This window comes from Fusarium falciforme, chromosome 1 (genome assembly GCF_026873545.1).
Source record: "Fusarium falciforme chromosome 1, complete sequence".
Classification (NCBI taxonomy): Eukaryota; Fungi; Ascomycota; class Sordariomycetes; order Hypocreales; family Nectriaceae; genus Fusarium; species Fusarium falciforme.
Window position 1 is genome coordinate 986408 of NC_070544.1, and position 19392 is coordinate 1005799.

Consider the following 19392-nt stretch of genomic DNA (forward strand, 5'->3'; position numbering starts at 1 on the left):
TCACAAGTGTGCTAGATTCAAGCGAACCTAGGATGGAATCAGATTGGGTCGGCCTTGATCGAGCGACAGGCTAACCTCTAAGGCAATGGAATTACTAGTTGAAAGATGATGCTAGATTGGCATGGATAAGGTATGACAACCTGGAGGTATCGAAGAAACGGCATCCTTGTGTAGTTATATGTATAGTGTATCTCAATGTACGACCATGTATCATCAGTTCCTGGGGCATATTAGTATGCAGAGTGTTCGCGGCACCTCGATGTGAGTGGGTCAACGTACCTGGTCTCGGTGAGGATCGGCGAGTGGGGGCCGTGGCGGGGCTCACCTCGGTGAGCTCGGTGAACCTCAAGCCTTAGTTTTTTCCAAAGGCTGGAGATGCCAAACCATTCCTCTCGCCCTCGCAAAGTGCAAAATGTCTGATGAGACGGTCCAGCCCAATCAATGGGTCGCCTTGAGGCTTCCCAATGAGACTTTTCGCATCTTGGAAGTTGTGCCCAACACGTAAGCAAACTCTCACTCTTGCGCTGCGATCGCTAACTCTTTTGCGACAGAACCATTTCGCTGGGCAAGTATGGCTCATTCCCCTCGAATCTCGTCATCGGTCGGCCGTTCCACCTCACGTACGAGGTCCAGGATAAGCGAGAAGGCGAAAACTTTGCGCGCCTGCGCGTCGTCCCCGCTAGGGAGCTCAACGCCGACCATATGGCCGACACCAGCGCGGAGGCGACAGAGGGCGAGGACGTGATCGCCCCCGCCGACGGGGAGGAGCTGACGCTCGTCGACGAGAGCGGAAAGGTCTTGGTGCGGTCGAATCGAGAGATCATTGACGACTCGGCGCGGCAGACACTCACGGCCGAAGAGATTGAGGAGCTCAAGCGCAAGGGCGCTTCGGCGGGCAAGGAGCTGATCGCGAAGCTGCTCCTCTCGCATACTGCCATCGACCAGAAGACGGCGTACTCGCTCGCCAAGTACAAGCTCCTCAAGACGAAAAAGTACATCCGGCGGTTCACTGTCCTTCCCCTGGACGTCCCCATGCTTGCGCAGTGGCTGCTCGAGGACCGCGATCCGTCAAAGATCTTTGAAATGAGGCCGGAGATGATGGCACTGGTGGGATGCTGGGCCGATGTTCACTTTGGCGGCGTGTCTTCTGAAGATGCCACCGGGAACCAGGGTGGGAGATGGTTAGTCGTGGATGACACAGGTGGTTTGCTGGTTGCTTCAATGGCTGAGAGGATGGGCATACTTCACCAAAAGCCCGAGGAGGAGAAGACGGAAGAGCTGCCGATACATACCAGCGACCCTTCAGCTCCAGATACCGCAGAAGCTAGCACTGATGCGACGGAAGCGCAGCCAGACCAGCCTCAAGCAACATCAGAAGCTACAGAAGCTCCGTCGTCGCCCAAGGTGCATAAGAAACGCCACCCTCGACGAAGCGACTTTGATGTCCCCTACGTCAACACAAATACTCTCACCCTCATTCACGGCCAGACCCAGCCCAACCTCTCTCTCCTCCGGTACTTCAACTACGACGCCACCAACCCCAACCCGACCTACCCTTACCACCCCCTTGCTACCAACCTCATGCCCATCTCATGGTTACAGCTCCTAGCCCCTGAAGACGACGACGCCTACAACAACCGGCCACCTGAGGCTACACCCGAGGAGATGTCCTCATGGAAGACGAATCGCCGAGGTAACTACCACCGCAAGCGACGGAGGTGGGCGCGTATCCGCCACGTAGTGGACGCAACACGTGCTGGCGGCTTCTCTGGCCTCGCAGTCGCGAGCACCATGGATCCTATCTCGATCGTCCGTAACGCTGTGCCCCTACTGGCAGGCGGCGCTCCCATCGCCATTTACTCCCCCACAGTAGAGCCCCTAACGCAGCTTGCCGACTGCTTCAGCGTGGCCCGCCGTGCGGCATGGGTATCAACGCCACCACCCGAGATTGAAGGCAAGACAGCCTCTGAGCTCGAGCGCTGGGAGGGCACACCCGAGTTTCCCCTGAACCCGACGCTGCTCCTGGGTGTAACTGTCCAGAGCAGCAGGGCGCGGAGGTGGCAGGTCCTCCCCGGACGCACGCACCCGTTCATGATGGGACGAGGTGGAGCGGACGGGTTCCTGCTTACGGCGTGGAGGGCGGTGCCGGTGGAGGGCAAGATTGAGGCCAGGGGCAAGTTTAAGCGGAGAAAGATGGAGGCGTCTTGATTGGGAAAAGGAGTTTTGCACAAGCAGGATTGCGAGGTAGCTTATTAGGAATAGAAACATGATAAACATGTCTTCAAACTTGTCAGCCTTTGCGATCAATATATTTAATGTGTGCATTTGCCTCTCTTTCGTGGACAATCCGATCACGTTTGTACTTACTAGATTCCATGCAAGGCTGTATGCAAACATATCTTGGATCATTATAAATAGTCCCCTCCCCCCAGCCGGTCTAGAGTGGTGGTTGACTTGGAGGACCTCAACGAATTCGTGGTGTCAGTTCGGGATGACTGAGGTGATTCGACCCGAGGCCTTTGTACGAGAAGAGGGTAGTATATAGCGACGACGAGAAGAGTAGAGCAGGAGAGTACCCGGTTGTTTCTCTTCAAGATACCAGGGGTCTCTCTAGCAGGTTCCTCGCATTCAAAATCTTTTCCAGTCTGGTTTCTACATACAAGGCATATATAAAAAGTCTCAGCAAAGCCCTACGAAGATGGCGGACAGACCTTCTCTCTTGATGATAAGGCATGGATACTTCGTTGATAACCGTCCGAGGTTGTGGAAAACAACGCCTGAGGTAAGCATAACTCGTTCTGCTGATGATTGGCCTGGCTTCAAAAAAAGGTGACTGACATCAACCAGGCTGCCTGCTGGTATATAGAACCAAGACGACGCACGTCTTCTTGAACGGCCCTCCATTCCCGCCAAGAGTGGGTTGGCGACACGCCCTCCAGGAAGAGCTGCCTGAGTCCGAACAGATGTTTGGACTAGACTGGCTGATGGATGGAGTGAAATATCATCTTCTTCTGAATGGATCCCCCCGTCCACCCTTCCAACCAGTCCGAAGAATGTAGGACAAAACAGCAGACTGGCACAACCGTCCTTCTATTCCTTGGGGGGTAGATACATCGAACTTTTATATACATATGGCAAGCCGAGACAACGTCCGGGAACTCGTTCACAGTCATGACCCTCGACGAAGTGCCTTTCTGCGTCTACTCTGCGGTTTTCAGGCCGGCCTTCTGCGCCGAAGCGCTACCGGCACTGGCAGAGGAGGCTCCGGCCGAGGATTTTTCGCTGCTGGGCAGGCAACAGATACATATTTACGACAGCCTGCCTAGAGGTACTCCGGACCAGGCCCGGTCCTGGAGGTATCGATGAGATATTTGTCATCTATTATCCCCATTGGATACCAGACTACAGTCCTGGCGGCAAGCTTTGCTCCCAGCCAGGGGGCAACAGAGTCTCATTTCAGTCCACTATACATGGATCATCACTTGGGGACTATATATCGAGATGATGTTTTCAAATGGCATAGAACACCGCAGAGTCAAGTCAATCCACCCAGGAGCCAGCACTCGACCAGGCTGATGCCTCCCACTGACGGCTCCTCCATCACCAACCTCGGCCCGTATAGCCCCTATGTGGTCTCAAAGACCAGTGCTCCCAATGACCAAGAGCACAGGACTTCATCCCTCTTGGACAGAAACACATATATACACAAGCGCTTAATCTTTTCCTTTGTGACTCGGTGGGTACGCTTAGGAGTCGCTCTGCGGGAGTGCCTCAGACAGTCAAGTCGCTTTCACCGCTCCCGGCCACGAGCTGGCACCTTGGAAGAGCGACAACTGTCATCTCGATCCACTATACATGGATCATCACTTGATGACTTTTCACAAAGCACGGAGTACGGCTGCTTCAAGTCGTTTCTCCTGGGGGTATAACACTCGACGAGGCGACTGCTCTCACTTTTCGCCTTTTCCTCTCGGTCCGCATGGCTCCTATGTGGGCTCGAGGACCAGCAATTCCAATGGTTAGGAATACGATGACTTTTTTATTTCTACACCGGGCAATGCATATATGCAAGAGTTGCAGAGACTCCCTACCCGTGCAATTCTGGGAGTATGTCTCGGCATGGCGGCCAACTTTTACTGCTCCAGGCTACGAGCTGGCACCTTCAGAGAGCAATATCTCTCATCTCAGTCCATTATACTTGGATCATTGATATATACCAACAACGGGGTGAAACACCCCTGTTCCTGCACATACATGGGCAAGCCCCCCAGATCAATCCAGACAGAATCTTCCAAGCGAGCGTACACACGTCCCCTTCCAAGGCCTCGCCCGTTCCAATTGACCCTTTGGAAGCTGAATGGAACAACATCGCCAACTCACATATCGTTCTTCTTCAAACGAGGGGTAGATATATAGATCCAGCGCCGCCCTCGACGGATGCGGCGAGAAGGCATTCCAAACTGAGGGAAACGAGGGGCTAGACGAGAAGAAAGAGCGGCCCTCGAAGCTTTGTTCGAAATGTCATCTTCAACATCTTGGTGGCGAGAGCGCAAAAGACGCTCAAGATGCCCGAAACGACGATTGCCGATTGTACGGGCCGTTTCCCAGGCCGCGGGAGAAAGCCATGGAGAGCAATCTATCGCACAAGGGGAGTTCGTTGACGAACTATTGGCAGAATCTCCCGGTGACAGATGGCGACACTAGAGCATAGACGACGACCTGGTCGTATTTTTTCTTTTCCTCTTTCGTGTCTATCGAGGAAAAGTTCAAACCGGACCTAGACACTCGGGTGGACTAAAAGGACACAAAGAGCGGACGCTAGATTGCGAATAGGCAGAATGATACTTACACAGAGCACTTAAGATTGAGTCCCTGGCTCAGCGGCGTCGGGTAATGTTCGACTAAAGACGTCTATTGTATCTAGAAACACTTGAGCAGGTTTACCATACTGTATGTAAACCAGCTACCTACCTCTACAAGATACTCATCTCCTACTCTAGATATACATAGAAGATAAGAGGGAGGATGGTTAAGCAACGTTCCATAGCCGTTCAAACGTTCTAGTTATGACATATCAAGTTCATCATCAGCTTCACAGTGCAAAGATCTCGAGACAGAGTCGTCAGATGAAGAGTCCAAAAACTCCCAGTCTATGATTGAAGCGTAAAAAAAGGACTATTATACAACCCTTCGGCAGGGTACCACCCGTCTACCCACTCTATGCTCGAGGTATCATAAGCACACATGAGACGAAAAACGAGTAACCCCCCTTTTTTCCAAAGGATTCACTTTTTGTTTCCCTTCCCCTGACCGTCCCTCCTTGGACGAGGAGCCTGCTGACCGCAAGCCTTGTGCAGCCCCCTTACTTCCATTGAATAAGGTATCCATGTAAAAGAAACAGCAGCGAGCGTTTCAAAGCAGGCCCAGCTCTTGGGCACTGCTCAGGCCACGGTTCCCAGACAGCTCGTACACTTTCCCTCGCTTCCCCTTTTCATTTCGACATCGCGGATCGTTTAAGCAGCGATCTCGACACCACCGACGGCACCGAGGGCCTAGTTGATTCGTTAGTTGATATATCAAACTTCTGAGGACTGGGCTTTACATACCTTCTTCAGGTCACCGTAGATAGCGAATTGACCGGCGGTGAGAGTACCGACCATGAAGAGACGAGCACCGATACCGGTGTAAGAGCCACGGAGACCGAGCTCCTTGCCGATCTTGATGAGACGAGAGGTAGTGCCCTCACCGGGGAGACCCTTGGTCTTGTTGATCTTGGAGAGCATGGTGTCGGCGGGCTGAGAGACAATGGCGGCGGCGAAACCGGCGGTCAGACCAGAGCCCAGATTGACAACGGTCTGCATGCCGTCGGACATGTCCTTCTTGGGGAACTGGCGGTAGACAGCCTCGGCAACCTTCTCGTAGACGACAAACTTGGCCATGGTGTAGGGGATCCTGGTGTTGTCAGTATATTGCCAAGAAAGGCCCATGATAACTGAGGTACTTACTGCTTGAAGAGGATAGGACCGAAACCAGCGTAGAAAGCACCGATACCCTCGTTCTTGAGCATCTTGCCGAAACCAGAGATGAGACCGCTGGCGTAGGTAGGCTCAGAGACGAGACGGATACGGGTGGCCTCAAGGGGGCAGAGAGCAATATCGGCGAAGAACTCGGCGGTGGCGGAAGAGGCGAGGTAGACGGCAGTGCGGTTCCTGGAGGCAGTCTCGTAGCCGAGCTGGTCGATCCACTGCTGCTTGAAGAACTCGTAACCTCCGAACTTCAGGGCGCCCTGGAGGAAGTAACCGGCAAAGGTGGGGCCGGCACCGGTGAGGAGAGCGCCAGCACCCTCGTTCTGGACGACCTGGCGGAAGCCACCGACCAGACCGCGGTTGTAGGTGACGGGGTCGAGCTGGATACGAGTCTTGACGCTGTGAGGGAGTGTTAGCTTAGATGTTCAGTAGAACCTCGCTTCCATTGAGGCTCGGAATTGCGACACGGCGGAACGGCAGCCTCGGGCCAATTGAGGACCCCGGGATAACCGCTCGCAGCAGAGCAGCAAAAGGCGCAATTGGCAGCGAGGGTCGCGGTGAAAACGTACACATCGACGGGAGTGAGGCCACCGTGGGTGATGGAGCAGCAGGCAGCACCGGCGAGGGCGAATCGCGAGTAGAGGGCGAAGCCGGTGAGCTTCTTGGGCTCCTCAGCCTTGATGGTCTGGACGACGGCGTCGACCTTGGTCGAGCCGGTGGAAGCAGCGCCGGAAGCCATTGCGGAAGATGTTGTATGGGATTCAGACGAACAAAGGACTGAGAGGAGATGGAAGAGCCCGAGCTGTTAGGACGGGGTCTGGTGAGGGAAGTAGGAAGCTTGAGGTGAGAAGGAGGAGGGAAAAAACTTGAGCCTTGAGATCTTTTTTTTGTTTTGGCCGTCCCCCCCCCGGGGAAAAATAATGCCTCCTGCCCGCCGCCCGCTGCTTGGTCGGAAAGACTCGGATAATCGGCGCCGACCGCCGCACGGACCGGGCCAAGGGGAGAGAAGACGGGGGACAGTACGTAAAAGCCGGGCTTAAAACAGGTCTGTTACAAGCTTGACCTCACAGATTACAGGGCGTCTACTGTACGGATTACAGTGGCGGATATCCACTGACTACGGGTGCTCCTCCGATGTCTGGGAAGCCCGGGGTAGCGATGGATGTACCTTGTTAGCCGCCAAAGAAGCAAGCAGAGTGACGTACGTATCTCGGGGAGATATCTTTGCGATAGATAGAGGTTTACTCTTTGAACGAGAGCGTCTATGGTCATAAGTCATCTCGAGGCTTGTCAATCTATAACCTGACATCATCCTGATACAGGAGAAACAGCCTGTCCCACTATCAGCAACTTTCCATTCCTTGCAACTGGTCAAATCTCGCATCTCACTCACCAACAAATGCCAGATCTTGCATTTCACTCAGGTTCACACTGTCCGGGATTTCCTCGGCATGCCCCACCACTCACCAACCGTCGCTCGTCAACGTGGCGGTATTGGCTGGAAGAGAATCTTTCTCTTTTTAACGGTGGCGACGGCCAAGCCCGTCTTTTCTTCTCTTCTTTGCGTGCTTGTTTTTGTCTCTCTTGTTTCTGATTGCCGGCTCGGCCAATGGTTGGTGCCTGATAAGCAAACCCCTTCCCCCCGGCCTCTCGGGCTCTACGACTGAGCTAGCGAGCCTTGATGTTTTATCACGCACCTAACTTCAAGACAGCGGTCAATTGGCTCAATGCTTGAGTAGAAGAAGCTGATACTGATGATCTACCCTCAGCTTAATCCAATTACCGCATATAACTGCCTTGCTTACTCTCAACCCATTCTCTACGCTGTCGGCCTCGTTTCTTTTGCCGACAGCCAAGCTCGGGACGCCTCGTGGCCCTGACAAATGCAACCCACACTTTGGACCCTGGCTCATCTCAGATCATATCGGCCAACAGCTGCTAGATCTGGGCTGTGAGCCATTGGCCAAACAGAGGCCGTTGCTCAGTTGTCGTCATTATCATGCACTCGACTTTATCCCGCGATATCCCATGTCAAACCTCAACTCTGGAGCCACCACGTCTATCCATGATTTCACTTGCTCCTCTCAACCTCCCAAGACGTGGAAATAACCAAACCATCGTCAAAAACATGTCCATCACCACTGTTCCCTCTTGATCCCTCACTCTCCGGCATCACATACCCCCTCTGGTTCGCCAACAATCTTATCCCGCTCCCAAGCACAACCTCGGTCGAGTAATGCGTATGCCCAAAAACCCAGATCCTAACACCGTCCCACGTTTGATCCATCAAGTCGGTCGCAAACGCGCATGTCCACGGGTTCCCGACGTGCTGCGGCCTCGACGTGCCCTCGACCCGCGGCGCGTGGTGCGTCACCACCAGTATCTGTCTTGTGCTTGCCTGTGCGACTTGCTCACGGAGCCAGAGGTGCTCTTCTGCGTGAAGAGTGTTGTGTTTCTCGACGCTCCACTGCTTGATGTTTTTAAAGTCCTTGACCTTGGATTGCACAACATCATACGCCTGTTGTGGAATCGCAGACCACAGCGTGCAACCAAGCATCGTAATCTCAGACTTGGGATCATCCCATCTGGTCCTATGTAGCAGAACAACCCTGCCAGCCAGAGAAGCCTCAGACACGAGATGTCTAGCCATGTCAACCCCAGCTTCATAGTCCAGGCCGTAAAATTCATGGTTGCCCAGCACCAAAAACACTCTCTCAAACCGGGAAGCCTGGTTCTCCATGAAACCTAAGTATCCATCGTAGTCGATCAACCGCCCTACGTCTCCCCCTAGGAGCAGATAAGGCGCTGTCGCGGGGAAGCTGTACGAGGAATACTGCTGCCCGAACTCGAGGTGCAGGTCAGAGAGGGCCTGTATCCAGGGCTGTGACTGCTCTGCCGAGTTGCCTCTCGGGAACGAGGCCATCCTGACACGAAGGCGAGTCGACGAGGCGGTAACAGATCTTGCCGGTTTAGAAAAAGACCTTGACAATGGGTACTAACTGCGGGTCCTTTCGCGCCTTGACATCGCGTGCTACGGTTAACAAGAGGGCTTAAAAAAAAATTAGCTATTACTTAGTTATTTTATAAATTATTATAAGTTTTTATATAATATTATATTAATCTTATTTTTTAAAAATAGTTTTTTAAAAACCTAGTATCTAGCCTTCATGCATTCGCTAAACAGGCGTCCATTGCAATTCCTCCCTACGACTGTGTGCAACCCCTTTTCCAAACCTCCGGTAAAAAAGAATTCCTTCTCTAAAGATTCATCCCCCACGGGTGACACTAAGAAAACTTTCCGTCCGCTCCTCAGCTCGGAAGCCATGATGGTCGCAACCAACTGACAATGCACTAACGGGTATCCAGAATCCTCCCAGCAGTGGCCAACGGCTTTAAGGAGCGGCCATAATAGGACCACAAGCCTCTATTGCCTTGTCACAGCTCCCCTTCGTCTCGGCAAGGCGGCACTGAAGTACCTCAGTCTCGCATTGCGGCACGGCTGCACCTATACTCGCACATTCCGTGGTATTTAGATACACCTCTTCTCCTGCACATAGAGTATCATAGTACGAAGGTGCCGAGAAGCCCATATCGATGAAAGGGCTGATCATCACGGTGCTTTTCACGTCCACGGGCACGTGAGGGCCTCCAAGATTGTCGTCGAGAAGAAAGGCTGTCACGACAGGAGCCAGGAAGCCGCCCCAGGATTCTCCGATGACGTGAAACTCACGATTGCCGAGTTCAGGAAATACCTCTGTAGAAAACTTGCGGAGGAAGACTTTGACGTCTGAAGCGACCTCGTGAGCAGTTGTCGGCTGAAAATCCACACCTTCAGGGGTCTTGGAAAAGCCGCTACCCGCAACTTCACTTTTCAAATCGTTAGTTAAAAATCCAGATTTAACCTTCCAGATGCACTTTGAACTTACTCAACAAAAATTACATTGTAGTTCCGAGTCCAGGAGAAGGGGTTGAATGTTGTGTCGTTGCCGTGCTTGTTGATGAGGCAGGGGCCTACACCAGTGAGCATGGGCTGGGCTAAGGCTTCAGCAGGGCCTCTTGAAGGATCGTCAGTCATGTCTCTACACTTGTTGTTCTCTGGAATGCCAAACACCTCTTACCCTGTCAGATAGAGAATCGTCGGGGCTCGTTCCGGATATATCTGGCTTTCAAAGTACCCTGAATTTCATGAGCTTCAGCGTCGACCGAAAATCAAAGCAGGGCATCCAATCAAACGTACAGTAGAAGAGGCTATTTCCGTTAGTCACTAGAACTTTGCCCGTCCACTGCCGACTGCGGGCATCACAAAGGCTGTCGTTCTGCTGAACTTTGGTGAACTGGGTTGGCGGCGAGAGGAGAAGCTGGTCCTTGACACTCGCCTGACGCTGGGGCCAAACTGCGTCCTGATTGGATCTGGTAGCAGGTATTAATGCAGCTGAGACAGTGCCAAGGGCGACTTGGACGGAAAATGCGATCTTACAAAGGGACCACATTCTGATTGAGAAATTGTGTGACCACTGGTGTGGTTGGTTTGAAAGGGTTGTATAACTGTATTTGAGGGCATGCCTCCTACCCTACAGACCTAGTAAGAGCATCCCAGGACCCAGTCATGATCGATAAGAACCCCTGGCGCCATGTCCTGATTCTCAGTCCCTTTGGCGTGCGAGGTGAATACGTGACAATCCCCTCTACCTTGTCGCCCAACTACGCTATTCGCGCCAAGGATCTTACTGGCCAATTGTGTGACTCGGGGTCTAACAACACCGTTGGTTGGGCTGACCTGGGTTCCCATCACCTGTTCTACTGTAAGTCCCGCTCTGGCAGGCCCTATATGCACTGTCGGTAACCTATGTGAAGGGTTTCATCAGGCTCGAACTCAACACCTGAGCAAACCTCTCGTACTCTGGCTACAAGGAGGCCCCGGAAACTCTGGATTCTTTGGGAACTTTCTCGAACATGGCCCTTGCCGCCTTGAAGGAACCCCAGCTGAGGCCGTTCGCCATGAGCACCCCTGGACAGAGCTCTTCAATGTCATATACGTCGATCAGCCCGTCAATGTCGGCTTCTCGTATTCCGATGACAGCAGCGGTGTGAGCCGTGCAGAAGCTGCAGCTATCGAGCTGGTCGATTTCATGCGTGTTTTCTACGAAGGATACCAAGACATGAGAGACGTGCCTCTGTTCATCGCCGGAGAGTCATACGGTGGACGTTATGTGCCCATGACAGCGGCAGCCTTGATTGAATTCAACAAGTTCCAGCCTCGACCAGGGGATTCTATTCCGCTCAAGGGCATCGTGGTCGGTAACGGATATACTTCTCCGAAAGACGTCTATCCTTCAGGCTACGAACTGGGCTGCTTTCCATTCAAGGGCTTTCGGAATTACTTCAATTCTCCCGAATGCGCTCGCTTCTCCACCACTCTACCAGAATGCCTTGACCTCCTCCGAGCCTGTGAAGCTCTACCGGGCAGTGCCATCTGTTATCGGTCGGCCGAGTTCTGTGGGGGCGAGTTCGAACTCGAGAAGCTTCGCCCTCAGCACTCTTGGGACCGCCGTAAATACTGTGATCCACCCGAGAAGTGTATAGAGACTTCCCGGGCAGTTACAGCCTGGATGAATACGCCAGAGACCTGGGAGCTGCTTGAGATCGAATCACAGACCAACAAGGTTCGGCCTGTTGGGGTGGCCAATGGCACTGTCAGCGAGAAATTTATCCAATCCGGCGACATTGGGGAATCGACGGTCACCGCTCTCGAGAGAATTCTACAATACGCCTCTGAGGAGAGGGCTCGCGGCTCCGGTCGAGATATTGACGTTCTGTACTACAATGGCGTGACGGATATCCTGTGCACCTCTGTGGGAACCCGAAGGCTCAGCGTTATAGCGTGCGGGTAGAATATACATGCAATTATTAAAACAATAGTGCCCGTGGCCTCATCTTATAACATTGTCAGACGTGGGATGCTCTCAAAATGCCACCAAACCTCTGGGAACCTATATGTGAGTTATAGTCTGTCCATTTATCTCCAAGACCAGCCAGTACTCACACCTATCACCAGAGCTGCATCCGCCAAACAAGCAAGAGATTAACCCCTCTCTTCCACAACTACATTTCAATCCCCTTCGTTCTTCTTGTCAAACAGGCGCATCACTCCAACGTTACCGTACGCCGTTGCCAGATCCAGACTGGTCCGCCCATCAGCATCCTCCAGTAGCGGATCAACACCCCTGTCCATAATGCCCTTGAAGAAGCGATCACATTCTACTGCTACCCCGTGCAGCACCGTTTTCCCCTTGTCGTCCCTCACCAGCCAGTCAACTCCCATCTCGTCCAGCATCTCCAGCACGTCACTCTCTTGCCCGAAGACAACGCCTCTAGAATGGAGGAAAAACACTGGTGTTTGCCCTGCCTTGTTGCGAGCATTTACATCCAGCCCAAACTCCACAAATCTTTTGAAGAGGCGCCGACCAGCGTCCAGTTGGCTTGAAGAAGGCGACAAACTAGAAGCGAGAAAATGAAGAGCGCCGTTCCCATCACCATCTGTAGCTGTTACGTCCATCCCCTGCGCGATGAGGTAGTCCAGCCATTCGTCAGTTTGCGGTCCGAGGACTCCTTGCGCGAGCGCCGCCAAGCGATAATGCATTGGGTGGTAACCGTAAGTGTCGGGTTGGTTGACGAGCGCCGGGACAGCGTCGCCGAGCTCTTGCAGCTGCTTCATTACCACTATGGCTGAGTGGCGGTTAAGACAATGATGCAGGCAGTTCCGGCCGTAGCCATCTAGGACAGTTGGGTCCGCTCCTCTATCCAACAGATCCTTCAGAACTGGCTTGTAATAGAGGGGTGACGCAGCTGCCCCTCCCCGACAAGCTGCCAACAAGGGGGTTTGGCCAGATGCGTTTCGACGCTCCAGGTCAAGTCCTGGCAGCTTGAGAATAGGCTCGTAGATGCTATGATCTGCCAGTAGCTGGTGGAAAACCAGTCTATCGGCCAAGAGAGCCGGCGCAAGCCCATCTTCGCTGTCCTCGAGGAATGGTATCTTCTCAGACTCTTTATCCTCCCTTCTCCATCTCCTATTCGCCACAGTCATCGGTAACGAGGGCCTGCTGGACCCGTCTCTGAAATCACTCTGGATCAGGAGTGTGTCGTAAGGGCTTACGCCTGCCTCCAGGAGCGCTTCCATCATCTTCCTAGCACGCATTTCACCGACGTCGTCGTCTTCAGAAGTCCTTCTCGATGGCAGTATCGTACCCGCGACATACAAGGGATGTCCCTGGCGAGCTATCCGAGCCTCGGGCGAGCTAGGATCCAATCCTCTTACATCGTTCAAGCCCAAGTTCCAGCACTTGACGAGGGCGGGCGTCTTTTTGGAAGATAGAAGTGCCTTCATAACACCCAGGTCCTTGTTCCTAGCTGCAGAGGAGATGGCGGCCGGGCTGACTTCCACACCATGGTTGACCAAGAGACGAACAAGCTCTTGGCTATGGGCTGCTTTCTCAAGGCACCCTTCGCCCGCCGAATCGACCGCGTTGACATCGGCGCCGAGTTCAATCAGAGTCTTTGCCGCAACTACATGGAACCGATTGTACTTTGCAAGGGCACAGTGGAGCGGTGTGTTGCCTTTGTAGTCGCGGGCTTCCAGGTCGGCCCCCTTGGACACCAGGTATGGCATTGCCTGGGCAACTTGCCACCAGGAACCACCCTCAGCAACAGCATGAAGCGCACGCATTCCGGTGCGGTCAATGGTGCTGGGCGCATTGATGTCGACGCCCTTCTTCTCAACCAAGACCTGCAGCACATCCATGTTGGGAGCGGCACGCAGACACGCCGTGATAGCCAAGGGTTCGAATGGATCAGCCGAAGGATGGCCCTCTTGTTCTTGACGCCACTCGGGATCGTCGAACCGCAATGCCTCCTCTGATGAGCAGCAACCGTCGACCAGCTGGGCAAATCCAAGTTTAACAAATTCCTGTAGAATGGATTGTCCAGAGGAGCTGGCCGACAGGAAATCAGCACCAGCCTCGCGGAGTTTGAGAATCAGCGAGTATTCGCGGTCACTGAGCAGTTCCTCAATCGTCTCCCACGTCACCTCCTTGGAGCATGGCAAGATTGCCTCGCCGAGTAGTTTCGTGTCCATCTGACGCCGAGCCCTACTCATGGTGACGGCGACTTTGATGGGCTCCGGCAGTTCTGGTCCCTCAATTTCTTCATGGTAAGTCCAGAGAAGGTTGACGACGTAGTCGTCCCATTCGCGTGCCGCAAATCGCATGGCACTGTACAACGCCGAGTGATCCCAGTGGCTGTTGTCGTACATTTTTGCGCCCGCCGACAGCAAGGTCTTGACGATTTCATCATACCGTACGATAGAAAGGTCTGCATCAAATACCTTCGAAGGAGGGTGCCGGGAGGGCTCTCTCTGTCGTGGGCGATTGGTGTCTTCAATCGTAAAAGCCACAGAAGCTGGCCTGTCACGGTCGTCATTGTCGAATCGACTCCTGATGGATAACGGATTCGAATAGCCTCCAGAAACTCTCAGCGTGTCGTCTTGTCTCCAAAGGGCGTTCTCTTGCTTGAAGAAGACACACTGAAGCACTGGGGGGTACCAAGGCTCCGCATGCTCTGACAGCAATGATGCATCGAACGTTGGGTTGACATCGGCCCCTGCCTCGAGCAGCAACGAGACCGATTCAATTCGTCCAGAGCGACTCGCGTAGTGAAGAGGCGTGAGTTGGCTTATGTCCTTTGCGTTTACCGCCTTCAGCATGGCTTGAGGATCCAAATCCTTCATGCGCTCCAGCACCAAACCGAGCGTATTACTCAATCTACAGCGTGAGGCAATTGACAAAGCATTGAGACCTTGGTTAGTCGAGGCAAAGGGGTCCGCCCCAGCCCTTATCAACTGATCAACAGCATAGTCTGACGTAGAGGCAGCGAGGTGGATAGGCCGCACCCCTTGCTTGTCTTCGGCATTGGGGTTGGATGAGTGGTCCAGGAACCATTCAGCACACCGGGCCACATGTTCGCCCCGGTCTCCAGGGTCATCAGGGAAGTTCAGCATGCATGCAAGATGCAAGGGAGTTCTCCCCTCAAAGTCGGGTTGGTCAGTGTCCAGCCCAAGCTTTTCAAAAAGTGGCCAGAATGCAGCGAGAAAATCCGAGGCGTAGCTGGGGTTCGGGCCCTTGACCAGTTCATGGCACAGCGTGTTGCCTTGGAAATCCACTATAAAGGGTGATACTCCCGCATCAATAAGTTCTTGAAACGCCGAGGTGAGGCTGCATTTCCCACGGTTGAGCTTGTCACCGTATCGAATAACCTCATGGAGGAGGGTACGGCCCCTGTTATCGCGGGCGTGGAGGCGCGCAGAGGCTTTCCTAAAGACCTTGATGAGTCGGTGTTGTTCCAGGAGGTCCTGTGCTCTGCCTATCTGGCGAAACAGCGGAGTGTAGCCCATGGAGTCTCGATCCTCGGTGCTCGCGCCAAACTTGACCAGGAGTTTGATCAACTCTGGACAGTGTAACAGGGACCTCACGTCAAACATATGCAAGGGTGTCTGTCCTTCTTCGTTGGCCAAGCTTGGGTCGGCACCAGCCTCCAGCAGCGCCGACAACAAGATATGTAGCCTTCTGCTCTTTTTCGACTCCTCGTTTTCAACAAAGGGCTCATCAAATAACGGTTTGCTATACTGGGATACAGCATAGTGAAGAGGCCCGTTTCCTGCATTATCGACGGCATTGAGGTCTGGGCCGTAATCGAGAATGCGGACAGCAATATCCAAGTCTCGTACAATAGCAGACATCAGGGGTGTCTGCCCCATTCGAAATTCTCTTTTGTTGATGTCAGCACCTCCATCCTCAACCAGAAGTTTTAGATAATTCTCGTCGGCTCCTCTCGGTAAAGAATGAAGGACGGTTTCACCCAGTCGAGTTTCCGCATTTGGATCGGCACCAGCGTCGAGTAGGATCCTGACTACCTCAGGATCGCTGGTAACGTGAATGCCAGTACGTCCAAATGAGTCTCTCTCGTTCACGTCGGCTCCAGCTCTGACCAGGAGTGACAGACCTCGCCGAAAGTCATCCGTTCTGTTGGTCTTGGGGGCATTTTTTCCAGGCTGATAGTGACCATGGCGTTGATAAAACCGCAGAGCTGGAACATGATTTTGTCTGCGGCAAAAGCTGGCCAGCGGCGTCCACCACAACTCCACGTGACCGATCATAGGCTCATCCCAAGCGTGAGCCTTGGATGTGATCGAAGCATCAGCACCAGCATCAATAAGAACCTCCATCGCATCTACATTTCCCATTGCGGCTGCAGCTGACAGGGGCGTTTCGTCCAAATGCCTGGCATTGGGGTCAATACCAGGCTCCTGGAGAAGTCGCTTGAGGATATGAGATTGGGCACCTCCTGCTGCCCAGGACAGAGCAAGTTGCTTTGTATCTGCATCGATGAAAGGGAGAAATGCTTCCACGCTCCGCAGATGGCCATGAGAACAGGCAATTTCCACGGGTGTCAGAAGGCGAGAATGTGACTTCATTCCAGAAGATGTGTAGTCCCGGCCCTTTTTTGTCAATGGATCAACTCCTTCCTCGAGAAGCAATTGGACCACCTCGAAACGGTCGAACATGGCAGCTTTGTGAAGTGGCTTCTGACCCCCTAGGTCAGGTTGGTTAGGTGCTGCCCCAGCTTGTAACAAGACTCGAACGGCTCCGGCATGTCCTCGGTCAGCAGCCCACCACAACGGCGTTCGCTCCTGCAGGTCCTCCTGGTCAATTTTTGCCTGATTGTTCTGGTCGATCAGAGTCGTGATATAGGAGTCAAGGCCACATATCGCAGCAACATGGAGATCTGAGAATGAGCTGAGGTACTCGTCATCGATTAACCCATGAGATTCTTGTAGATACATCCTCAACCACGTGTTCTTTGTAGAGTCATCAGATAAGAAAGACTCCAGCTGCTGAGATATCAGGTTTCCGGGAAGACCATTCCATTCAGATCTGGCGACATGAACGTTCCAATTATCGATGGCATATTCTGTGAAGGGGAAGTTCAAGTTCATGAGGTTTTGATTGAAGCGTTTCGAATCTGGACTTGTGCATTGCAAGCATCCAGATTGGAGATACTTGAGGCAGACCTCGGCAAGTTGGCTGTGGGATGAGATCGGGTCCAAAACAGGATAAGCAGAGTGCACTGGTCTCTTGGTCCCCGTCAGAAACTCGGTCAGGGAGTGATGAACAACGCTGACGGTCTCATCGGGGAGAATCTCCAACAAGGGCCCACAGGCAGCCCGAACAAGGTCCTTGTTATCTTTGAGGGAGGTCGATTGTCCGCCCAGCACATACTTGAGCATGTCGGCAAGCTCCAGAAGTCTAAGGGGGCGGGTTGAGTGTGTCACCCATCGCAAAATGAGCACCTGGGTTGTTTCGGAGATGCCAGACCGCCTGGCGTGTTCTTGGAGAAGATTAACATACATGGCCTCCATGTCGAGTGGTAGCATCTCCAGAGCGGTGGAGACGTCGACGTTTGGTTCCAGGAACGCCTTCATGGCCAGCTTTGCGTAGAGAAACAGCCCATTTGCTCGGCCTGGAACAGCCTGCTTGATTCGTTGTCGGTCATCCTCCGAGATGGAAGTGCCATCCAGGCAATGCCTGACATAGGTCGCGATGTCGATATCAATGAGATCCTCCTCCATCCGAATATCAATGCAGCCGATGCCCCTCATGGGGGTCTCAACACTCACAACCGGTCGACTCGTCATGAGTACCTTGACACTGGATGGGCGCCAATGGCCAAGATCGGCCAGAGAACGGACAAAGCCGTCGTTGTACTGGTCCATCTCGTCCAGTGCGTCGACGACACAATAGGTCAGTGGTATCGAAGCCAGGGCCATACGAAGATGGCGCCATAGCTCATCCATAGAAACACTGTCCAGAGATCGATCAGTGTCGATATATTCCTTGAGGGTTGCTTGCAAGGGAGGGCTGTAGAGGAGAATTTGGTCGAGCCAGTCTCTGAGCAGATTGATAGGCCGGTGACTGGCATCAATGATCTGACGAAAGAAGAAGTAGAGCACCGGGACATCTTCCTGGGAAAGTCTGTGTGCCAACGTGGCAGCAATCACAGACTTGCCAGAACCCGGAACACCCCTAATCCACAAGAGGCCATGATCTGGACTGTCGTGCCAGGTTTTATATCTGTCTAGGCGTGGCAACCACTCCCCAGTGTTTGCGAGGTGGGAGGCGAGATGCTTGCGATACTCGCTGCCATCGAGGCTGTACTCGGTAGGCCGCAGCCACTGTCTGATCTTGGCAATGGTGTCTTCAGATTCTGGAAGGATGTTGTCGGGATTGTAGTTACTGACATCATCACGGCCAACAACCACGACGTCGTTGTCGTCGCTCGACGATGGAGCGTCGTGAGAAGCCATGCCGGATGTGTAGGAAGCTCAGTCTAGTCTGCCAGATACTGTCGGTCAAAGTAAAGACAGCACAACGAATGCTTCAAAATGAACGGCCGGAAATGAATACCGGACGTTCTGTTCAGCTCCAGCTGCCAAGAAGATTGGCAGGCAACAGCCAGGGCCCGTGCGGGGCAGGGTCTGCGATGGAGGCTATCAAGAACAGCAATCAGCTAATCATACCTACCAGTCAAAGGGTTGATGATAGATTCTCTTGAAAACGATGCAATGAGGACAAATTTCGATGGAGAATTTCAAAGAACGAGTAATGTAAGATGGAAAAGTCGAGGACGCGGTCAGGTCGAGGAGCTGAGCTGTTTGCTCACGTTTCACGTCTCACAGGGCCAGCCACAGCTGAACCAACCAATACCCAGCTTGCGGAGTACATGAGGATCACAATGGCACTTGGTAGCGCTGCAGCTCGTCTGATGACTTTGTAGAATTCATCTGCAATTCAGGTTCTCCGTATACTTTAAGCAATTGAGAGAAAATGCCGAGGTAAATGATGCCAACCCATCGTTACCGTCTGTGGTACAATGCCTCAAATGAGGTCCCAACCAATCGCAACACCAAAACGCCGTGCTTCCATGGGTAGATAATTCGCAGCCACAATCAGATCCTCTCTCTAGGATCTCGTTCCGGTAAAGGCTCTGTCGAAAGCCACAATCGTATCAGCCTTCTCCATCGCGCTCCTCCTCGTCCTCTCTCCTGTGGCCCAGAAGCGCTCAGATCGGTCTGGTGTGGCGGCCCACTGGCTGAGCATGGTGCTGTTAGTGGATGTGGCCTGGCCGCCTGTGTAAACGGAACCCGAGCCACTGGAGCTGCTGAACCTGTGAAAACGGTCATGGTTAGCGGCCAACTCATCGTGAGAAGTGATGGAAAGGCTTCCTACTGGGCGCTGGCAGGTGAAGACATTTTTGT

The 19392-nt window shown here is 53.2% G+C and overlaps 7 protein-coding genes across 7 annotated transcripts; 2 read left to right on the plus strand and 5 right to left on the minus strand.

Annotated features, from left to right (window-relative positions):
* Positions 1-412: 412 nt before the first annotated feature.
* On the plus strand, positions 413-2208 carry NCS54_00023300 (Hypothetical protein; the record flags this gene model as incomplete). Its single annotated transcript, XM_053145888.1, has 2 exons — positions 413-501; positions 552-2208. 2 exons carry the CDS (start codon positions 413-415, stop codon positions 2206-2208), a joined length of 1746 nt encoding a protein of 581 aa, XP_053001863.1.
* A 3305-nt stretch (positions 2209-5513) lies between these two features.
* On the minus strand, positions 5514-6765 carry NCS54_00023400 (Hypothetical protein; the record flags this gene model as incomplete). Its single annotated transcript, XM_053145889.1, has 4 exons — positions 5514-5552; positions 5607-5952; positions 6006-6425; positions 6596-6765. 4 exons carry the CDS (start codon positions 6763-6765, stop codon positions 5514-5516), a joined length of 975 nt encoding a protein of 324 aa, XP_053001864.1.
* A 1332-nt stretch (positions 6766-8097) lies between these two features.
* NCS54_00023500 (Metallophos domain-containing protein) lies at positions 8098-8949 on the minus strand (the record flags this gene model as incomplete). Its single annotated transcript, XM_053145890.1, has 1 exon — positions 8098-8949. The coding sequence occupies one exon, from the start codon at positions 8947-8949 to the stop codon at positions 8098-8100; it is 852 nt and encodes a 283-aa protein (XP_053001865.1).
* Positions 8950-9418: 469 nt separating this feature from the next.
* Positions 9419-10516, minus strand: NCS54_00023600 (Hypothetical protein; the record flags this gene model as incomplete). The annotated part of the gene is made up of 4 exons (XM_053145891.1): positions 9419-9893; positions 9953-10081; positions 10145-10202; positions 10264-10516. The coding sequence occupies 4 exons, from the start codon at positions 10514-10516 to the stop codon at positions 9419-9421; spliced, it is 915 nt and encodes a 304-aa protein (XP_053001866.1).
* Positions 10517-10632: 116 nt separating this feature from the next.
* Positions 10633-11917, plus strand: NCS54_00023700 (Carboxypeptidase; the record flags this gene model as incomplete). The annotated part of the gene is made up of 2 exons (XM_053145892.1): positions 10633-10828; positions 10881-11917. The coding sequence occupies 2 exons, from the start codon at positions 10633-10635 to the stop codon at positions 11915-11917; spliced, it is 1233 nt and encodes a 410-aa protein (XP_053001867.1).
* Positions 11918-12135: 218 nt separating this feature from the next.
* On the minus strand, positions 12136-18441 carry NCS54_00023800 (Hypothetical protein; the record flags this gene model as incomplete). The annotated part of the gene is made up of 1 exon (XM_053145893.1): positions 12136-18441. The coding sequence occupies one exon, from the start codon at positions 18439-18441 to the stop codon at positions 12136-12138; it is 6306 nt and encodes a 2101-aa protein (XP_053001868.1).
* A 655-nt stretch (positions 18442-19096) lies between these two features.
* On the minus strand, positions 19097-19386 carry NCS54_00023900 (Hypothetical protein; the record flags this gene model as incomplete). Its single annotated transcript, XM_053145894.1, has 2 exons — positions 19097-19301; positions 19364-19386. 2 exons carry the CDS (start codon positions 19384-19386, stop codon positions 19097-19099), a joined length of 228 nt encoding a protein of 75 aa, XP_053001869.1.
* Positions 19387-19392: the final 6 nt, after the last annotated feature.